Genomic DNA, 20384 nt, shown 5'->3' with positions numbered 1-20384 from the left:
CTTGGGATAAAGACGTGGGATTCGAAAAAAAGAATACTGGTGACAACAAAATTATTTTTAATAAAACTAATTGTTTTAAAGTCACCATCCCCAATAACCCTCAAGTTCCCGCTATAATGGCAAACCTTCGCGGAGGTAGGCAGGGCTGAAGCGTGAATTATTGGATTTCAATTTAAGCTGCAAAAACTTTTTGCAAAAAACATCTGCCAACATCTGCAAACTCATTTCAAAGGAAAATCCCCTGAAGAGACCAAACGAGAAAAATCAGTGAATCCTAAACCTGAAGTATGGAAATTGTGACCACAAGAAGAGAAACAGGTTTATCTGAAGTCAGCAGGGCTTAGGACATGAAGGCCCATCACAAAAATACACTATAGTAGAGGATCCACCGACAACTTCGCCACTGCTCGCAGTGACTGATTAGTTATTCTTTATGCATCTGCATTTTTCCAAGTCATAGAACTACACCACAACGTACCTATATAGCCCAAAATATCACCCCTCTCCAACCATTTTCTTGTCCGATTTAGAGGATCCTCTAGAGGAGGCACAGAATCTATTCTGTGACTGGAGGGGGGGGGGGGGGGGGTCATGAGACAACGATGTAGGAAGTAGAAGTTTGAAAGTTTGAGTTTGTATGTCAAAAGCTCCCTAGAAAACTTGATGGCACTCTCACAGACGTTAAAAGGCAGGATGTCCCGTTCAACTGTGACGCTATTTACATGTACTCGGCAGCATTCTCGATCTTTTTTTATAATTTTTAGAGATTCTAATGTTTGCCAATCTATACTTTCTGTTTGAAATTGTTCAGAGAACGTACGCTGAAACAATCTTGTCGAGTCCTGTTCCTAATACAGCTAATTAGTCTGGGGCAGTGCCGATAAGACAGTTATGTTAAAACTGCAAAAACTTGCCATCTGAACAACAGTTTGAAGAGCCTCATTCAGTGGTGCTGCCAGCTACTACACAATGAGACGGCGGTAGGAGTCCATTAGAGCAAAGCCCTTTTGCTTCTTTTCAGTGTTAAATGCTAGTTGTAATTTTTCCGGCATAGCTTAAAAAATCACGAGGTAAAATTTCCTCAATGAAATTCTATCAAGTTTTTGAAGAAATACGAGCATTATGTTCTCGAGGCAAACAGGACATAAAAATTGGTTAACTAATAAAGAATCGAACAATTTTTTGGCGGCACCGAAATTGAAAATGGCTTTTAAAAAATAAACATTCAAATATACGCTGAAGCTTTTCATCTGATACTTTTTAACAAGTCAGAAATTGATCGAAACGCTATTATAGGAACTGAGATTAGATAAAAAACTGTAAGATAAGATGTTATAAGATAAGATATTATAAAGTTCTATGTATGCAATCAAATAATAAGAATAAGAGATACTTTAATAATAAGATACTTTAAAGTCATAGATATTCTTATTTTGTGATAATATTTAGAAGTTATACCTGTTTTGTCCTTAAGTGTTGTTCTTTGAGTTTAATATCGCTTGCCAGTAAGCAGGATATTAAAAGGGAAGTAGAAAGAGGAGGCTGTTGCTACTACCATTCATATATTGCTTGCAAAAAGTGCTTATGGATTTCTTTGGTAAATCATGGATTCACCAAATATGAATTTAAAAATCGTTTATAATTACGTGAGTGATTATATGGTTATTTGATTATCATAAGAAGAATTATTTGAAGTAGCGAGAATATTACATTCATGTGCAGAGTTGTTGGAAAGATGCATATATACTTTATTAAAAGTTCAAAGCATTTTGTCTGTATCAATTATTTTGCAAGCTGAATTTCGAATGAACTTGAAACAATATCAGTGAGAACATCTGCAAAACAGCGAGAAAATTCTTCTTTGATTACGCAAGCGGTAAACTGGTGAAGTCCTAGAACCCCATTTTAATTGTTTTTATTCAGACTAGCAGAAAGAACACACAATGTGTAAAACCAGTCAAATCTGTTGCGATTGTCTGAGATATGACCAACGAAAGAATTGAAGGTTGCGAACGGATTACTGTAATTTTGGCTTGGTCATACGTTTTGAACCAGCGGCAAAATTGCAATGGTTTGGTGGGGAAAACCTGCATTCATGTGAACATTATTCCAAGCGATCTGTGACAGATCTAAGTGATTTCTTAAAGTAAGATGTATTTTGTAGTTTTCTTTCAAGTTATATCTTCGAACTCCAAAATTTCTTAAATAGATTATCATCAGTTCACTACTCTATGGGTAGATACAGATAGCATTGTTATGACTATTTCAATACCTTTTTTAAAATGAAAGTTTTCAGGAATCTATATGCCTTACTAGAACTAATGTTGCTAACTAAAACAACTAGTGTCTAGATAGTAAAAAACTATCCGGACAATTCACTCCCGCACATACACAATTTTGTTATAAGAAAATAGTCTATAAAAATATTAAGGCCGAAATTTGCGGTAATTTAAGAATAATTTAAAAATAACGCAAGGCTCAAGCTTCATCAAGAACTAAATTTTTTGCTTATTTGTGATTTTTAATACTATTATTCATCAAAATGAAAACAGCCAGTATAGGAATACACTCATTCAAAGAGAATATTCTCATTAGATAAAATGTAGAATCCAGTTAAAAATAAGCAACGTTTTAATACAATATTTTACTTAGTTCTGAATTCTTATCATCATGAAAGGCGAATTTGACAAAGCCATGAATGGTGATGGAACTTACATTGTGATATTTTACAGTGTTTCACAGCAAAAAACTTCCTTGTTAAAGTAACGATCATTTAGGTTTATGAATGGCGACGACAAGCAGTTTGAGTCGTATCTCTTACAATTATCAGCAGTTCTGCTCCAAGCTCCAGTTTCAACCTGTCACTGATCTCCGATCACAATGCACCTGGTTTTGTGAGTCGCCCAATCTTGGACTTGGCATTGCCTAGAAACAAAAATTTATTCGTGGTTAGTAGACTCACTTGAATGTTATCTAGTGTAATAAATTTGTTAGATAAAATTCTACAATTCGTGTTTTAACAAGGCATCGATTAATATTTTACATTTTGACAGGTCTTAAAAATAAAATTTAACAAAATCGGAGATTCACCAAAATACCTTTAGCAATATAGTTAGCAATATCTTTGTTATGGTTTAATTAACGGCCTCGTTTTCGAAATATCTCCAAACTTCCCTGTACGACTTTTTCCGAGCTCACGTAAAAGCTCACGTTAAGATTAACAACCAAACTTTTATTGTGACTAGAATTTTCATTTTACTTGTACTTGAATTGGAGATTTTCTGACGAAAGAAGTTTGAAAAGTTATAAGGGATCATACTTCAAAAATTGCTCCGAATGAAACTTTCACCCTATTTTCCAATCACGATAAAATCCTTTAAAAAATTTTAAACTTTGTGTTGTTATAAATTCAATATAGCTACTATTGCGAAAATTTACCTGTAAACTCAATTTCTCCTTCTCAATCTGAATCCAGAGACAAAATTCGGTACAAATAATTTCGAAGTATTTTTCAAAACAAAGGCGTAAGCTGAATTGGCAAGAGCTACTCACAAGGCATTTTGGGTAGCTGAAATTCTTTGATTCACGCCAAATTTCCCCAAGAAGAGCACAAAGATAATGTGACTTTATGCTATATACTATATAATAGTCATAAAACAATAAACTTTGAACATAATTTTAAGCGTTTTTGTAACATACAATTTTGAATAAGAGCAACATCAGAAAAGACGAAACAAGCAAGACCAATTGGTTAACCCCGAATCTATGTTCAAGAGAAGACAAGTTATTGGAGCAATAATCAAAACTAAATTATGAATAACATCTTAATTAATAATTAATAAAAGAAATAGCAAGAAGAAATGAGATATTATGAGCATTTGGCAACATATATCGATGAAATATGATTGTAGCAGATAGAATCGGGAAAAATGATTGCAACATGAGTAAAGTTCAAGTTTAAAAAACGACGAAGATAATGAGACCAAATTAGTGATCTATGATTTCTATGTAGAATGATGGAAAAAATTTAAGCAGGATAAAAATCTTAATAGGATGAAATATTGGTAAAATTCAAATAAAATTATAACTTAAAAAATAAAATAAAGATTAAATTATAAAAAATTGAAAGATTTTTAGCAAAATACAGACAAAAGGGAAAAGGAAAACTTTGGCAAGATAAAAACACTTAAAAATAACTTTTTCTTGTTTAAAAAGCAAATTTCGTGATTATAGTTGTAAGCAATATAATGATGAAAGCAAGAAAAATAATTCTTTTGCAAAATGAAGTTCAAATAACCAAAATCGTTTTAGCAGGATAAATGTTACATTGAAGTGTTCGTTTTTTCAGACTAAAAACCAAAGCAAGAATAAATTCAATTTCTAAGCAAATAAAACTAAAAGAAACATTTAGAAGCGATCAAGTGGAAATTAGATCATGACCCAGTAAAAGATTTTGGGAAAATAATTGGCAAACCGAGAAAATTTAAATTTTTGAAAGAATGTAGATAAAATTAAGGAAAAATCATGTTAGCTTCATAATACTATAGCTTTTGGAACAATCCCTTTGGAAAATCATATTTCATACTAACTTCAGCATGTTACAAATTGGGGAACGAAGATTGCCGCAAATTGAGTCGAGAAATAATAACAATGTCAACAAAATTAAATTAAATTACGAAGAATAAATTTTTCAGTGAAATCAAAACCAAACAAAAACCAAACAGAAAGCGTATAACTTTTTGGTGGTATGAAAAAGGTAAACGAAATCAACAACGGTCGAACAGATAAAAATAATTTTCGAAGTAAAAAAATGGTATTTACAACACTTTCTTGAGAAGCAGCAAAATGAAGTGTAAAAAAATGTTAGAACAAGAATGCATTGAATTAAAAACAAGAAAATTGATTTTTCAGCAGCAAAAGGAATACATCGAGAATATGAGTTGTCGAAAATAAAGATGAAATTTAGGAAAAATAATTTTAAATAAATAAGAATCAAGTGTTTCATTGCAAAGTTTTGATGCATTAGGGATAAACTAAAAAGATAAAAAGTTCAACAGAGTAGAAATGGGATAAATGAAACTGAATTTTTAGAAATAATGATATCAACAGAAAAAGCATTTTTTAGCTGAAAGAATATTAAAGTAGGCGACTAGCTGAACGACTATTAGATCAAAGTGAAAAGTCTTGAAGGAATCGAGTTTTCAATATATAGATTTATAAAAGAAAACTCAAAATGTTTGGCAAGTCTTTTTAAGGTAGGAAATAAGGTAATGCAAACATTAAAACAAAGTCAAAGCACAACAAGACCAAGAAGTAAAAATTTCATTTGAATAGGAAAAAGTTGTATAGGAGCGGGAAAACATTTGCGATTAAAGTTATGATGGACATAGCCCTAGTGGCAGCAATACAAATGTAGTGAAAAGTGTGATGCATTTTGCCATTGTCAAATACAAACTGACTATCAGGGTTGTAGTAGGCCCAAACAAAATGCGAGTATTAGATCCATGATCTTTAAAGTCTTAAAACGCTTTCAGTAAACCAAAGTTGAAGATGTTCGGTGGATAAGGGAATAAGAATCTCTGAATGGATGAGAGACGTTTGTGTACGTTTGTTCAAGGAGTGGTTCGTTTAAAGACGATGAAATTTTAGATGTACGATGGCTAAAGCAGTGTGGTTTTACATATGTGGTCGCTAAAGGTTTAGCAAGCTCATGGTGTAAGAACGACTTAGAAACTTAATCTTGAAAGTGGTAGAAAGTTAAAACATTAATGAGAATCTTAAATGCATGATCGCCAAAGTCGTAATAAGCTCCAACTTAAGTGTCGTTGCTAAAAGAGTAGCAGACTCAAATTTGGTAAGAGCCTTAGATAAATGGTGGCTGAAGGAGTAGCAAGCTTAGAGTGAATAAGAGAGGTTGAGACTTGTATGTTTGGTCGCTAAAAGAAAACCTAGCTTAGAATGGTTGAGAGACTTTGACGTGAGTCCACTAATAGCAAGCTCAAAGTGGACGACAGCCTAAATATCTCTCTGTTAGAATTATTCATTATCTTCTACGTTGTTCAACATCAATGACAAAAAACACGATCGCGATAGATTTCTACACGAAGATTTGTTCTCATTTTCAACATTCAGTACAAACTTATGATGATCAATTATGTTTGCATAAAACCGAATATATACGGTTTTATTAAATGCTGTGTAGCACCACTAGATGTAAATTTGCCTCGCCTTAAATCACATGCCCTTATGATGCACTTTCTCACAGGTTCAGATAAATAGATAGAATAAATGCCATAAACGACAGGAATTTAGACTCGTCTCCCAAACAATTAACTAAAGAATACAACCCTGCTATTGTGATCGATTTTTGAAAGATTGGATAAGAGTCAATGAAAAAAATCAAAGAAAAATCAAAGTCAGTTCACACGATACCGGATTCATTTCATATCGGATTCACTGACCCATCGGTACCGGATTAATTTCGTATCGGATTCACTCCTGTTCACACCATGACGCTACGCTTCAACACTGCTCCAAAAAATCCATTGTCTTGAAGCAATTGCATAGCAACGTGGAATGTTGTTCGTTGTTTTGCTCTTTTTCTGGTTGAATGCATTCAGCGTGACAGAACTGATACGCTATTTTGTTTTGAAGAAGAAATATTACGAAATCAATTTTCAAACAATCTCATTCTCCTTTGCATTAATCTTGTGAAGCTCATCATCATCACAAGGAGCAAATTTATTGTCTAAATGCGATCCACTGTAATTTTGTGTCTTGAAAAGAGTGCCAAACTGTTTTTAGAAACCCCGAAAGCGAAGCTGCTTTTTCGAAACAGAGGTTCCGGAGCGAAACCGTATCGGATTCATGCGTTCACACGAGCTCAAAAGCGATCCGATATGATTCCATTCCACACTCACAGCGGAATGGTTTGACTCCGCAAAAACGATACGGAGCGTATCGGATTCGATGCGCCACGTATCGGAAGCGTCATCGTGTGAACAGAAGGCCTATCCGATATCAAAAGCGATCCGAAACGAAATGAATCCGGTATCGTGTGAACAGGGCCTTATTGTGACAAAAATTGATTTGATCGTTATCACATAAACTGGCGTTGTTTTGATTCCATGCAAGCGTATTGGAGCACGCCTTAATGGAAGTGAACTGTCAAATATTCTAGCATCAACCTTCTACAAAGTGCGCTTTTGGCTACACGGTCCTGCATACCTATCTATCTCTAGTGTAACAGGTTCCCTCTCCTGACTCCTGTTATATGTCACGCATGCGCTGTCACTTCATAGTCACATGACATTTAACTATGAATATTGTAAATTCATCGTGAGTTGATTCTTAAAACATGATTACGTAAGAGTGCGTTCTTTATTGCCTCTCGCTCTACCTTTCTCTGTAATGAAACGCTTCTTATGCTGGTAGGGGTTGGCGTCTCTGATGCTATTTGGTCCACCGCGTTCATATTACCCTCTGCATTGAGTGAGATTCACCGATAATGTACGCATTAATTTTAAGCCTTACCTGGAACAATACCACTGATGTCGACATCGCGAGCATCTCTTTGTTGCGTCTTTGCCGCATTTGCTGCATTTCGGAGGCTCTTCGACTAGATTCTCTAATATGTCAAGGCTGTAGGTGGCTGCTAGTCTAAAAAATGTTAGGATAGAGAGCAATTAAAAAAGAGAAAAAATATATTCAAGTTTTTTTAACAAATCTCGATATGATAAGTGCTATGACACCCGAGGGGAGTCACTCAAACGTTTAATGTTCGTAGAGAACCACCCACAGTTATCAAAATTTCACCTGAAAGAACCATAAACAAATAAAATGGCCTAAAGTTATCAGCTAAAAATTGTTGAGAAAACGAAAAATTATCGAAATGCAAAATCTTATGGTTGAGCACATAAGAGATCACGTGTCATAGCAATTCAGAATATTTCCTAAAATAATCAGTTTAAACAAGCCTGCTTATTCCTGTTTTTTATATTGTTATGTGTTTGTCGAACTGATATTTTTAAATCAGGTATTTAAAAGTATCAGATCACAATGAAAATTCTTACCCAAAATTATCGGATGGACCCCCTCTGTATATAGAATGTTCAAGTGACCCCACTGGGTATGACACTAGGTTTCCCTTTAAACAACCTCTTGTAAGAAAATTATGACAGTAAGAAAAACAAATTCAGGCAGGTGGACATAAGTTGAAGCATTTCTCGTCTCGTGTTAATAGGATAAATGGTAGAAAATGCAAAGAGAGAATCAAAACAACATGTTGCTAGGATTTAGAACAAATACGTGCGAAAGATATGTGCTATGAGAAAATTCTTAACATAATTAACTTGATATAAATTAAACCTTTAGCTTGAGAGACGTTCCATCCTTTTTAGATGCATTAATAACAAAATGTCAGAGGATAACAAAGTTGCCGAGTGTCCTAGTCACTCTATGTATTAACACTTTATCCATCTTTAACTCTATCTCTGAATACTAGCTCTTTCCTGATTAAAGCTCTTAAAAACGGCGAAATCAAAATGAAAATAGATATTTACAGTGTTATTTATAAACTTCAGTATTTGTCAGAAATAGGCATTTTAATTAGAAGTTTTATGACCATGGCTACTGCATTTGTTACTGGGATAAGGTAGCTGGAATAAAAGGTTTTAAAACTAAGGTCACCCAGGGACCATTCCTATTCAAGCAAATACAAATCCCTCATAAAATCTGAAACAGTTATCCCCCACCCAAAAACTTTAAAGAAAAAATCAAGCATCGTGCAATTAAAGCCCAAGATTGATTCACACAACAGGGTTATTTTTCAGATCACACCCTTTCCTCTGATACACATCATTTCACATTTTTCAACATCATTTTATTGAACCTCGCTAACATCTAATAGCACGTAACTATATGGCAAAATTTATTTCTCCTTCATAAAATCTCATAAAAACTTAGCAAGACTTATTACGATTAGCCTTGGATATAATCTTATCAAAAACTATAAGAGAAAATAAGCTTTTGAATAAACTTCATTTCCCTTGGTTGCTAGAATTAATATATATTCACAATTGTTCTACTTGCTTTATGAAAATGGGTAAAATCTGATTAAAACGAGTCAATCACGATAGAATGTCAATGATGTCATATCGAATACTAATAACTGAACAGACATTGTCTGTGGAATCAACTCTGCAAATACTACTATAGAATAATACTAGGCTTGTTTGCTGACGTATTTTATTATTCATCAATTTCTAGCCATAGTTTCGTTCCATATTACTCGAGGTTTCGATCGAGGGTACTAAAGGATAATACTTGTAAGAACTATGCCAAATTTATCAGCAGTACTTACACATATGCAGTTCAACTGCCCAAAATTTAAACGGGTATTTCTAACTAAGAGCTGCATGTTTAGGCTATAGGTGGACCGTCTTCACCTCACGAAAGATAATTCTAAACGTGACGGACTCTGGATCAGAGCCTTGAGGTATTCCTTCAATTTCCTCTTCGTGCAAACAGTTATCAGGCCTGTGTCTTCTATTTTGGCTTCCACTCAGAATTAACAGTCCTGGTCTGTAAGGGATCCTTTCTGCCTAAGGCATATATATCTCTCAAATAATCAGCAGCCGGGTTATATAAAGTTTTCAATAGCCAATAGCGTTTGATTGAAGCAGCCAACAAGCAATGGAAGTAACAGACAGAAATCGAAGAGTGCTGATAGGCCAAAACTTGAAACCGATTCTACTCAACAAAAACATTCTTCTAAACAGGTGCCTACTTGATGAAAGTCCAAGAAAAGTAGCGAAAAACAGTACTATACTGGGCAGTAGCAAAACCTAATCAATGCTTATTTTATTATTCTATATCATATTTTAAAACAGTATACTTGATAACTGTTATTGGGTCCACCGTTCCACACGTATTTTTAAAGGCATTCAGATTTGCAGTACAAAATGCCTCAATATACAACACAAATCGGCATGGGTTGATTCAATCTACCAGTAAAATAAAGACGTTCTATTTCTCTTTTTATAAATTCATACGTTATGGTCTAGATTGTGCTCATCGAGAAAAATAAATGCTTCGTAGAATAAAACAAGTTCACCACACATACCGAAAGACAAAACATGAGAATTGGATGTTCAGATGTCATAAACTTGCTGAAGATATTCAATCGGCTTTGTAAATGATGGTATAAATAATTTGTTACTTTTAAGAGCGCCATTTCAAAGTGATTATGACGTTTAAAGAAGACTTTGGGATAAAAAAAGAAAGATTTGTCCCCATGACGAACTAAGATACAGAATAGAATATTACGTTTATCGGTCTGTTTCGGAATAATTCAGCTAGGCCCGCCAATCAAGACTAAACAGATTGCGAAAAGGATAACATACTTAAGCTGACGCAAAACAGCCTCTGCATTATGCATTACAAAACAAGAAAAACAGTCTTTATGAATGTAAATATGTAATGTAATGAATGTAATGTAAATGTATTTTATGGGCGCAAATGGCTTGGTTGGTATCGCCAGAAAGATATAAATTTTATTGTTGTTCGAACAGAAACTAAATAGTGGCACAAAATTTAAATTGAGATGAAACAAAAGGAGCACTGTGCAAGGAAATGATTCTTACTACAATATAGAGTGTAAATTTTTGACAGATTCATATCACTGCAGACACAGGCTTGCCTCATGCCTCAAATGACAAAACAGAATACGTTTTGAGAAACCTGTTTCACAAATACCACCAACGAAGTTGTAAATCAAGGCAATTAAGAATATATTAGAAGGAGTAAGATTAAAAAAGATCTTGAAATAATCAGTGAAGTGATTAAGACCACCATATATTATGGAACGCAGTCTATAGCTGCTGTCTGCTCACTTGGATCTCAACAAGATAAATTGGGTCCTCCAACCTTACAATAGAACTTAAGTAGTTCAGCATTAAAAAACTTCAAATTGATCTTCTTACTAATGTTTTTACCCCAGCTTTAAACCCAGAAAATATCTTTAGACGATTACCTGGGCAAGCATCTTAAAAACCGAGACATGCAGATATCAATGTCTCAAAATACGATCTGAAAGCTGACAGTAATGAGACAATTCTAATCAACAGATAGCGTTTCATTTAAGCAATTTGAAAAGGCAATAAAGTTTATAAAGAGACAGGAGATGAGATTAATACAATGGGCTAATAATAAATTTGAACTATGGGTGGGGAAAATGGAATTTTAATTCCAAACCTGATAGTGGATGATTTTCTAGTGATTTTTAAAAAGATATGAGCTTAATTTTGTAATTTCATGGCAATGAATAATTGAAAATATATGACTGCATTTTTACGTTATTAAGAATCTTGATATGAAAATGAAAGAAGGGGAAGAATTTTGATTTTATAAATTAAAAACCGTCATATTGAAGAAAGTAGAGGTTTATTATACAAAAATCATGCTGAAGCAGACAAAATTGAGAGGTAGCTGTTAATTTAATCTAGAAAAGTAAATTAACAGAACAAAACAGAGTTAATCTTATATGCCATTATACGACTAGCTTAAGATAAAATATCCTAAGACAGGGTCAACGAAATGAGAGGATAAACTGTATACAAGACTTAGGCTGTGAATGATTAGGCTTCTTCTAGACTTCTAGACGATATCTTCATGTGTTCGCAATTTCTCTTTAATCTCAATAAAATCATTTGCAGAAATCAATTATAGGAGAGCTACAACTGAACTACACAGTAGGTAAAGAATTCTAAATCTTATGAAAGGAACCATACAAAACAAAAGTTTGCCAGGCCAGCTGATGAGAGTAGTGGTGATTAGAATTATAGATTTCATATCCTTTAAAACATTATTCACAGATTTTCTATAAAGGATTAAGTTTGAAGTTCGGTGCTTTACATAGCTCGCTCGTTTACCAACTCGTATGATTTATAATTTCTTTCATTCATCAACCTTCATTTCAACGATGGCCCAACGTTAAAATTTCATACCCTGTGCATCTTTCCTCTTGTCTTACAAAATGAAAACGCTTCAAATTGAAAAACAGTAATCTCACGCTCTTTTTCATGGGTGTTCATGCCAATCTGCAAGCATGTTGGCTTCGTCCAATTGCTTAATCTTAATCGTAAAACAGCAAACAGGGGGAAAGAAGCTGCAAATGTTTTTTTCCATTGAAAAATGAAGAGAGCAAAACTGTTCCATATCAGCAATACACTTACACGTCCCTTTAAAAATATATACGACTATAAATGTATTGCACGCTTTGTTTATGGAAACAGCCCTTGTAAGAAACATCAGGCTGATATTTGTCCAAAAATAAGAACAATATAAGAAACAAGGCAGGCTAAAATTCAAGAAAACTCAAGAAAAGAAATACCAGCAAAAATTGAGAAATGAGAGAATAGCAACAGAAAAGCAGAAAGCGTTAAGCAAAATAGCATTAATTACTTTAGCAAACACAGGTCATGTCTGGACACTACTATGCACAGGAAATTCCATTACAAAAATAAGAAACAAAATAAGAAACATGTGATTCGGAAATTATCCGAAGAAAACAATAAACGCCAGGGTGAAACTGGAGCCAAGCGTTCTTATAAAAAGAGCGTATGCAGTAAGCTACTGAAATTTAGCACGGGTGCTTTTACATACATATGACATATTAACTGACCATGAATCTTTGGCAGCTAAAAGTTCTGAAAGCAACATGGCTAAAAATGATTTGCTATACTGTTTATTCATGAAAACGATCGGATGTTCCTAAAAATCTTTTTTTGTATTTTTTGCTCACATTCTGAACACGTTTTATTACCCATTAGTCATACAAGAAATATGTGACCTACTAGCGGGGAGGGGTTTTTGATATACAGCCACAAAGGGATGGCTGATGAGTGTGACGCAATAGAATCATTTCTGGGTGTCCTTGCAAATCTGCAAGCATGCCGGTTTCTTCCGATGGTGTTTTAAAAGAACATCGCTAGATTTGAAACAAAGGAAGACTAAAATCATCATGGAAATGACTTATAAGCCCACGAATGCCAGTCTAAACATTGGCCACACAGCAGCATCAATGCAGAACTATTCAGAAACATTTAGCACGGTAGATGGTAAAGAATTTCGTGTCTCAGTGTAATGTTTTTGTATTGTCTGGAGCTGATCTGCTTTTGAACGAGTTAAAGCTACGGCGGGTTTTGAGGCAATAACGTATGTGTGGGATATCGAAATAAGGCAATGTTTTGCACAAGAAGAATAAGAGGATACATCTTTGCTAGATTTCCTGTCTTAGTTTGTTACATAGAAGGCAAAGCAACAACAAAAGTAGAATGAAGGGCACCTGTTTAATATACTGTGAGCAAAGACAGCATTGCTGCCTAAAGCACACAAGCTTACTTGGCCATAAGAAATAACTCCTTAAAGAAAATTGGCAAGGATTCAAGTTACATCACTCAACATATGTTTGCTCGAGAATCTTATTATCCACAACAAATAATACCTTTAGAAATATTATACCCGACAAACCAAGATTGACGTAAATAGCATGAAAATACCCTTATAATGCCTCAGAGGCAATTACCTGATAATTATTAAATTGAAAAAAGTGAGCTGGATTGTATAACAAGATTAATGAAAAAAGGCACAGTGGAAAGAAGAAAATGTGAACATAAAAACTTGTCTGAAGCCAACAAAATAAAAAGCAGTAATTGCATTACAAGATTACCATAGAACAATGATTAATATATAACACCAAAGGTGTTCCTATTTTATGAAGTCGTTCTTTCTCTTAGCAACATTAAGTGTGGTTTAAGTTCATCTTAAAACAAAAAGCTGCAAGACTTCATTACTATTAATCCTATTGTTGCCGATTTGAATGAAATTTATTTCTTTGACATTAAATTGATTGACATTGATTTTAGGGGAATATCAATGAAATTAATTTGGATTGACACTGATTTTATTGACAGTGATTTTAGCTTATATTGATTAGGGATGACATTAATTTGATTGTCATTGATTTGACTGATCTTAAATTGGTTGACATTGACTTGATAACAGTGATTTGATTGACGTTCACTTGACATATCAATTAAATTGATTTTGATTGACATTGATTTTGTTGGCAATGATTTGCTGGAAATTGATTTGATTGGCGTTTATATTGGTTGGCATTGATTTGATTGGCGGTGATTTATCGACATTGACTTTATAACAGTAATTTGATTGACGTTCACTCGACATATCAATGAAATTGATTTTGATTGACATTGATTTTGTTAGCAATGATTTGCTGGAAATTGATTTGATTGGCGTTTACATTGGTTGGCATTGATTTGATTGGCGGTGATTTATCGACATTGACTTTATAACAGTGATTTGATTGACGTTCACTTGACATATCAATCAAATTGATTTTGATTGACATTGATTTTGTTAGCAATGATTTGCTGGAAATTGATTTGATTGGCGTTTACATTGGTTGGCATTGATTTGATTGGCGGTGATTTATCGACATTGACTTTATAACAGTGATTTGATTGACGTTCACTTGACATATCAATCAAATTGATTTTGATTGACATTGATTTTGTTGGCAATGATTTGCTGGAAATTGATTTGATTGGCGTTTGCATTGATTTGATTGGCGGTGATTTATCGACATTGACTTTATAACAGTGATTTGATTGACGTTCAGTTGAGTTGACATATCATTGAAATTGATTTTGATTGACATTGACTTTGTTAGCAATGATTTGCTGGAAATTGATTTGATTGGCGTTTACATTGGTTGGCATTGATTTGATTTGATTGGGAATGATTTATCGACATTGACTTTATAACAGTGATTTGATTAATGATCACTTGACATATCAATGAAATTGATTTTGATTGACATTGACTTTGTTAGCAATGATTTGCTGGAAATTGATTTGATTGGCGTTTACATTGGTTGGCATTGATTTGATTTGATTGGGAATGATTTATCGACATTGACTTTATAACAGTGATTTGATTGACGTTCACTTGACATATCAATGAAATTGATTTTGATTGACATTGACTTTGTTAGCAATGATTTGCTGGAAATTGATTTGATTGGCGTTTATATTGGTTGGCGTTTATTTGATTGGCGGTGATTTATCGACATTGACTTTATTACAGTGATTTCATCGACGTTCACTTGACATATCAATCCTATTCATGTTAGTTGACATGGTTTTTGTTGACGGTGATTCGGGTCGATATTAATTTGATTAAAATTGATTTTGTTGGCAATTGATTCTTGTACACATTGATTAGAGGTAAGGCCTACATCTAAAGGATCTAAAGGCTGCAACTTTTTACTCTGCATTAACAAACAAAAAAATAATGAAATGAAATGAAATTGATATTGACTTGAAAAACATTTAGTCGGTTGTCGGATGGCATTAATTCGATTAAAACTGATTCTTGCTAAAAGCTATTTGACTAGATAGACATTGATTTGGTTGACAGTAATCTGACTGCCATGGGCATTGATTTGATTGGCATTTAAACAATTGATGTTGACTTGATTGACATCGATGAGAGAAAACTGGCTTGATAGGAAATTAATCTGCTAATAGTAATTAACACAATATTGATTCTGTAGATGCTACTTTGACCAGCTGACACTTATAATTGACAAAGACAATTCTCTTTGAAAAAGTGGTTTATTACACCGAAAACATCTTCGATGAGATTGTCAAATAGTTTGAAATAGATTTTAAAAGTGCTGACAAGATGCCGGAGAAACGTGCCAATTATACCTTAAATGTTCCATTATTAACATAAAAATGTTACAATTTAAGCATAAAGAATGACAGAATTAGATTTTCAAAAGGTTTTCAAAGTTACGAAATGTATTTGTATTGAGTGACAGGATAGCCAAATGAAAACAATAACCAAGAAAAGCGGGACAAATTTTGGCTGCTGCTTCTGTTGTGCTCGTACATTGTATTTAGTTCTCATGATAACAGTATTGGTTTGAACAAGCTTCTAATGTTAAAAAATCTCACATGTCATCGAAGTTTTAATTGTGTATAACTTTGATAATGTTAAAATTCATTTGATTGCAACTTGCTGGGTCCATATTTCCGTGACCGATGAAAATTACTTGGCAACTCAGTCTTCTCCTACTCCATGTCGGTACCTACCTTCCTTTGACTTAGAGTGACAAATTACTCACTGAAACTCGTAAAGAAATCATTTCACTGTAATTCTGAGAGAATTTAGAACGTTTTAAAACAGATACACTCTAATAAGGTAGAAAAACGCGTACTAATCAACGAAAGATTAAAAACATGGAATTCTTAGTCTTGGATTGTCAAAGAGCAAATTAAAAGCAGAATAAATCTTGAAATAACGAGAGAAAAAGTCATGATTGTGACCCAGTTTCAAAAAGAAACACGACCGGTGCCGACAGTTAAAAGGATTACTAGAATCTTATACTTTGGTTCATTTGAATGAATAACGGCAGACACCCTGAAGTGGACGGCCTGCCCCGAAGGCACATTCCAGCAATTCTTGCTGAAAGAATAAACCATTAAAGAAGAGTTGCTAATAACAAAATTATTTAGGTTCTGATTAACTGTAGACGTCATTGCATTACAGGTTGATCAGTAAATTGCAATCACAAAACAGTAAAATATGACGAAGTATAGGAAACACAGGATGGGAAAAATTGTTGCTTTGTTTGTTCTAACTTGCAATAAAATGTATTTAGAAAACATTTCGGCACCTAACAGCAATGAAAGAAAGAAATAAAGAAATTTCCTACAAATATTTGGAAACAGCTCTATGAAACAAAAATTAGAATTGGCTAGTCTTGCAGCCAAAGACTAAACAATTTTTATAACAAAAATTAACGATAAAATAGCATATTGAGATGACCTGAAGTTAAGGCTAAAATCAATTCAAATATCGATGGGACTAGAGGTTTTTGGTATACTTCAAAATGCAATCCTAGGACGAGAATAAATTTCCACTTTTTTAAGGTTAACGTAAATTAGACGAGCAATTTGAGCAGTTAGTTCTACTTTATCACATGAATTCAAACAACTTTATTTGACTGCTCAATTTTTTAACTCAGACATGAAAAGAGAAAGGCGACACTCCTAAAGAGAATTGTCAAAAATTGCAAGAACTAGAACAAGGTAACTTTTCTTCATTAACAAGGAGGTATGTGAACAAACTTAGGTTAGCATTCCTGTTGTTAAAGTATATACAAACATGAACTGAACTGAATTAAATAATTCAGTCAATCACTTCATATTATTGAAGTTGATGCTTTTTGAAGTTCAGTTTATATAATTTAGTAATTTAGTTAGTTAGCTTAAACAAATATTTTTGCAAGCATGTTCTTCTGTGGCAAAGATATTTTTAAAGTTGGGCTTGAATACCAGATAAAATGCTCAAATTAAGTAACCTTCATAGATATCTTAAATGAAATAATGCACACTCTGGTTATTGGCTATTCTGCTTTTGTGATATATGCTTAAAGATTAATGACACTTCAGTTGCAAATGACAAATGACAAATTAATATTCTGAATAGCATTGAAGATTTCTTCCTGGAACCTTTTAGAAGGATTTTTCAAAAAATAGAATCTTGTCATGTATAAATGTTGAATGTTTTTTGACAATGGTTTGTATTCCAACTTTGAGGTAAAAGATAAACTTTAACATTATTTGAACGCTGAAGAAGAGGTGGTCTTCAAAACGAAAATCTTCTTTACACTCACGAAACTTTACAAAATTGTCGTTTATAATATACAGAAATGTTTCTCGTCACACAAAAATTTAAATACAATTTATTTGGAAGATCCATTTCCAGAGACAGGAGTCACTGGCCTTTTTACTATGTGGATCAATCACCCCAGTTGTTTGACTCAATTTCTATGGGAGCAAACATTTTCAATTCTGATAAAAATAATACCACTTCTGATAAAACTAACGCTCAAGAAAAATTATTAAAATCAAAAGGTATTACACGCATATAGTTTAAATAGCAAAAGGTTAAGTGGCTCATAATGTTATTTAATAAAAAAAAAAAGAAAAAGGTAGATTCTGGATTGCCCCTTTTGCGATCATTTGGTCTCCGCTGTTGAATATTCGCGAACTTCAGAGGACGTTATCCTATTTTTATTCTTAGTTAGTATACAAAACCATTCGTATTACTCATCAAGTTAGGATTAAGCGTGGAAATCGAAATATTAACGTAAAATCGTATGTATTTTGAACACACCAACGTATGTGCATATCCTTATAACTTTCTATGTGTATACTTCAACAAAACGGAAAGCCATAATTTTTATCTTCTTAAGAACCCTGTTCAACACATCTCCCCTCCCCCATACAAGCCGGGCGTCTGTTAATTTTAAGGTTATGGCATACGGTATTCACAAAAATTGTTGTCGGTAGAAACTCGGTACAAGTAAGCAGTGTCAACCTGGCAGCGCGGGACGTTGGGTTCCTTTAATAAAGGCACTGATATATGGAAGTCGCTGCACACTAGGGAAGAGACTAGTCAGATATGGCGTTAACTACAGGCATAGAGGCTTGCATACGAATGTAGAAAATTGTATCGATGTCTTTCAACATGGAACATGGGACAGTGTAAAAAACAAAACACAATACTGAGTGTAACGAGAAGACGTCACATTGGGTCTACAAAGGTCTTCAAAAAGTTTTCTTTGCTTAAAAATCTTGGGAAGAACAAAATGGAGAGGACGACAAACAAACTCGATAGCGAATAATGTTATTACGATTGCCTCAAGGTTTAAAATAATCTGGCACTCTTCGAGATCCGAGAACACTGGTTTTAGAGAAACCTACGCAATACAAGCGGTACAATGTGGAATTTTGAAAAATCCTTTCCGGCTATCGCTGCCGATTATAGAGAAATAAGGAACATCGAATGAATTATGAATGAAGTTAGCCAAAGCATTGGCAAAGATTTAGGATAAAAGTTCCTCGGCAAATATATCAAAGACAACAACATCGAATTAATGTATCAGTTTGATTTTTATTTGTAATTGCCCTCTAGTTGACTAAAAAGCCACGGATAACCTCTCATAAATTGAGCCAGTCAGAGTTAAAAACCTTGAGTGCGCAAAAGAGAGAATTAGTCCTCAAACACACAGTATTGTTGCCCACGATGATAACGTCATACTAATAAACGCTTGTGAGAATTCCGGGTTAAAATCTCATTAATTATATTCATCCGGATACAATTTTAATGACCAAAGAATTTTCACTGAAATTTAGGGTCAGTTTCGATAATATCCTTACTGTTCTCAGCAAGAAAAAGAACTGATTGACATATCAATTAGATGATGGTAGACCGTGGGGATTTTGCTTATATAATAGGTTTTATCAAAAACTTAAAAACAATAACTTAGTCAACACTGTCAAAGTTTATCAGGAGCAAAAGCCCAAAGAGGTTTCTCCAAGGAAACAATCATAGATAAAAATATTTTTCAAGGGGAAACTTAAGAAAAATCATAGGAATGTTTTGTCACGAAACTGTTGAGTCACACTGAATGGATAATGAAGATAAGCAATATCTTATGTTTCCAGGGATATTTAAGACCTCTTCCCCTTTTTAATTTATATAATATTACATTTCATTTCACTTTTTCATTTTTCATCAATACATCATTTAAATCCAAAGCTAAAAATTACGATCAAAAAGGCATCTTGATAACAGATGATCTTACAGGGAATTGAATTCAAATTTGACTTCAGCTCGTTAGATAGCCTTTTGCTTGCTTTAGGAACCCATTAAGCGCAGGGAACTTTTTGATATAAATGGGAATATCGTTCCAAGATTTAAGGACCGAGTCGTGAAAGCCTTTGTAGACAAATTCAAGGTTATATCTTGACATTTGAAGGCTATTTTCAAACATCTTTCTCGTCGTTGTTATTAGCAAGAGTTTGTAATCGGGGTTTTTCTAGTCCTATAAGAGTATTAAAGAATTTGTGCAAATTTTTTTAGAAAAATCTGATAATTGATGAGATAAAATATTTCCAACATGATTAGACAAAATCATAATTCTTTGAGTATATATAAATTTTTCTTCACTGCAATGTGACAGGTCCCTATTGATAACAGTGCCTTTGGCAACGAGAAGGCTTTGCAATATATAAACATTTCTCTCATTATTTATCATTATAATTTTAACAAAAATCCAGAACTAACTTCTATCTGTTGAGAAAAATCCCCCACTTATTTCTTATGAAATAAACGACAAACTACTGATAAGCTCCTTTCCCTTAGGCAGTCCATTGACGACATTATTTAATTCCCAATCATACAATGCGCGCATTAAAATTATTTCTGAGGCCAAAAAATGACAG

The 20384-nt window shown here is 33.6% G+C and overlaps 1 protein-coding gene across 2 annotated transcripts in view; it reads right to left on the bottom strand.

The window, feature by feature from the left end:
• Positions 1–113: 113 nt before the first annotated feature.
• Positions 114–20384, bottom strand: part of LOC135686781 (zinc finger MYND domain-containing protein 10) — a 58680-nt gene continuing 38409 nt past the window's right edge. Inside the window, exons 15-16 of one of the 2 annotated variants that reach the window (XM_065203113.2) lie at positions 7534–7659; positions 114–2925 (exon numbers count right to left, since the gene is read on the bottom strand). In XM_065203113.2, coding sequence (XP_065059185.2) covers positions 2862–2925; positions 7534–7659 — 190 coding nt within the window. In that variant the 3' untranslated portion in view covers positions 114–2861. Of the gene's footprint in view, positions 2926–7533; positions 7660–10123; positions 17922–20384 lie in introns of those variants that run through there. The other variant, XR_016143826.1, reaches the window with a different exon arrangement.

This window comes from Rhopilema esculentum, chromosome 6 (assembly GCF_057945365.1).
Source record: "Rhopilema esculentum isolate cy_ngs chromosome 6, ASM5794536v1, whole genome shotgun sequence".
Classification (NCBI taxonomy): domain Eukaryota; kingdom Metazoa; phylum Cnidaria; class Scyphozoa; order Rhizostomeae; family Rhizostomatidae; genus Rhopilema; species Rhopilema esculentum.
Note: the sequence above shows the minus strand (reverse complement) of the source record. Positions and strands in the feature narration are given on the sequence as shown.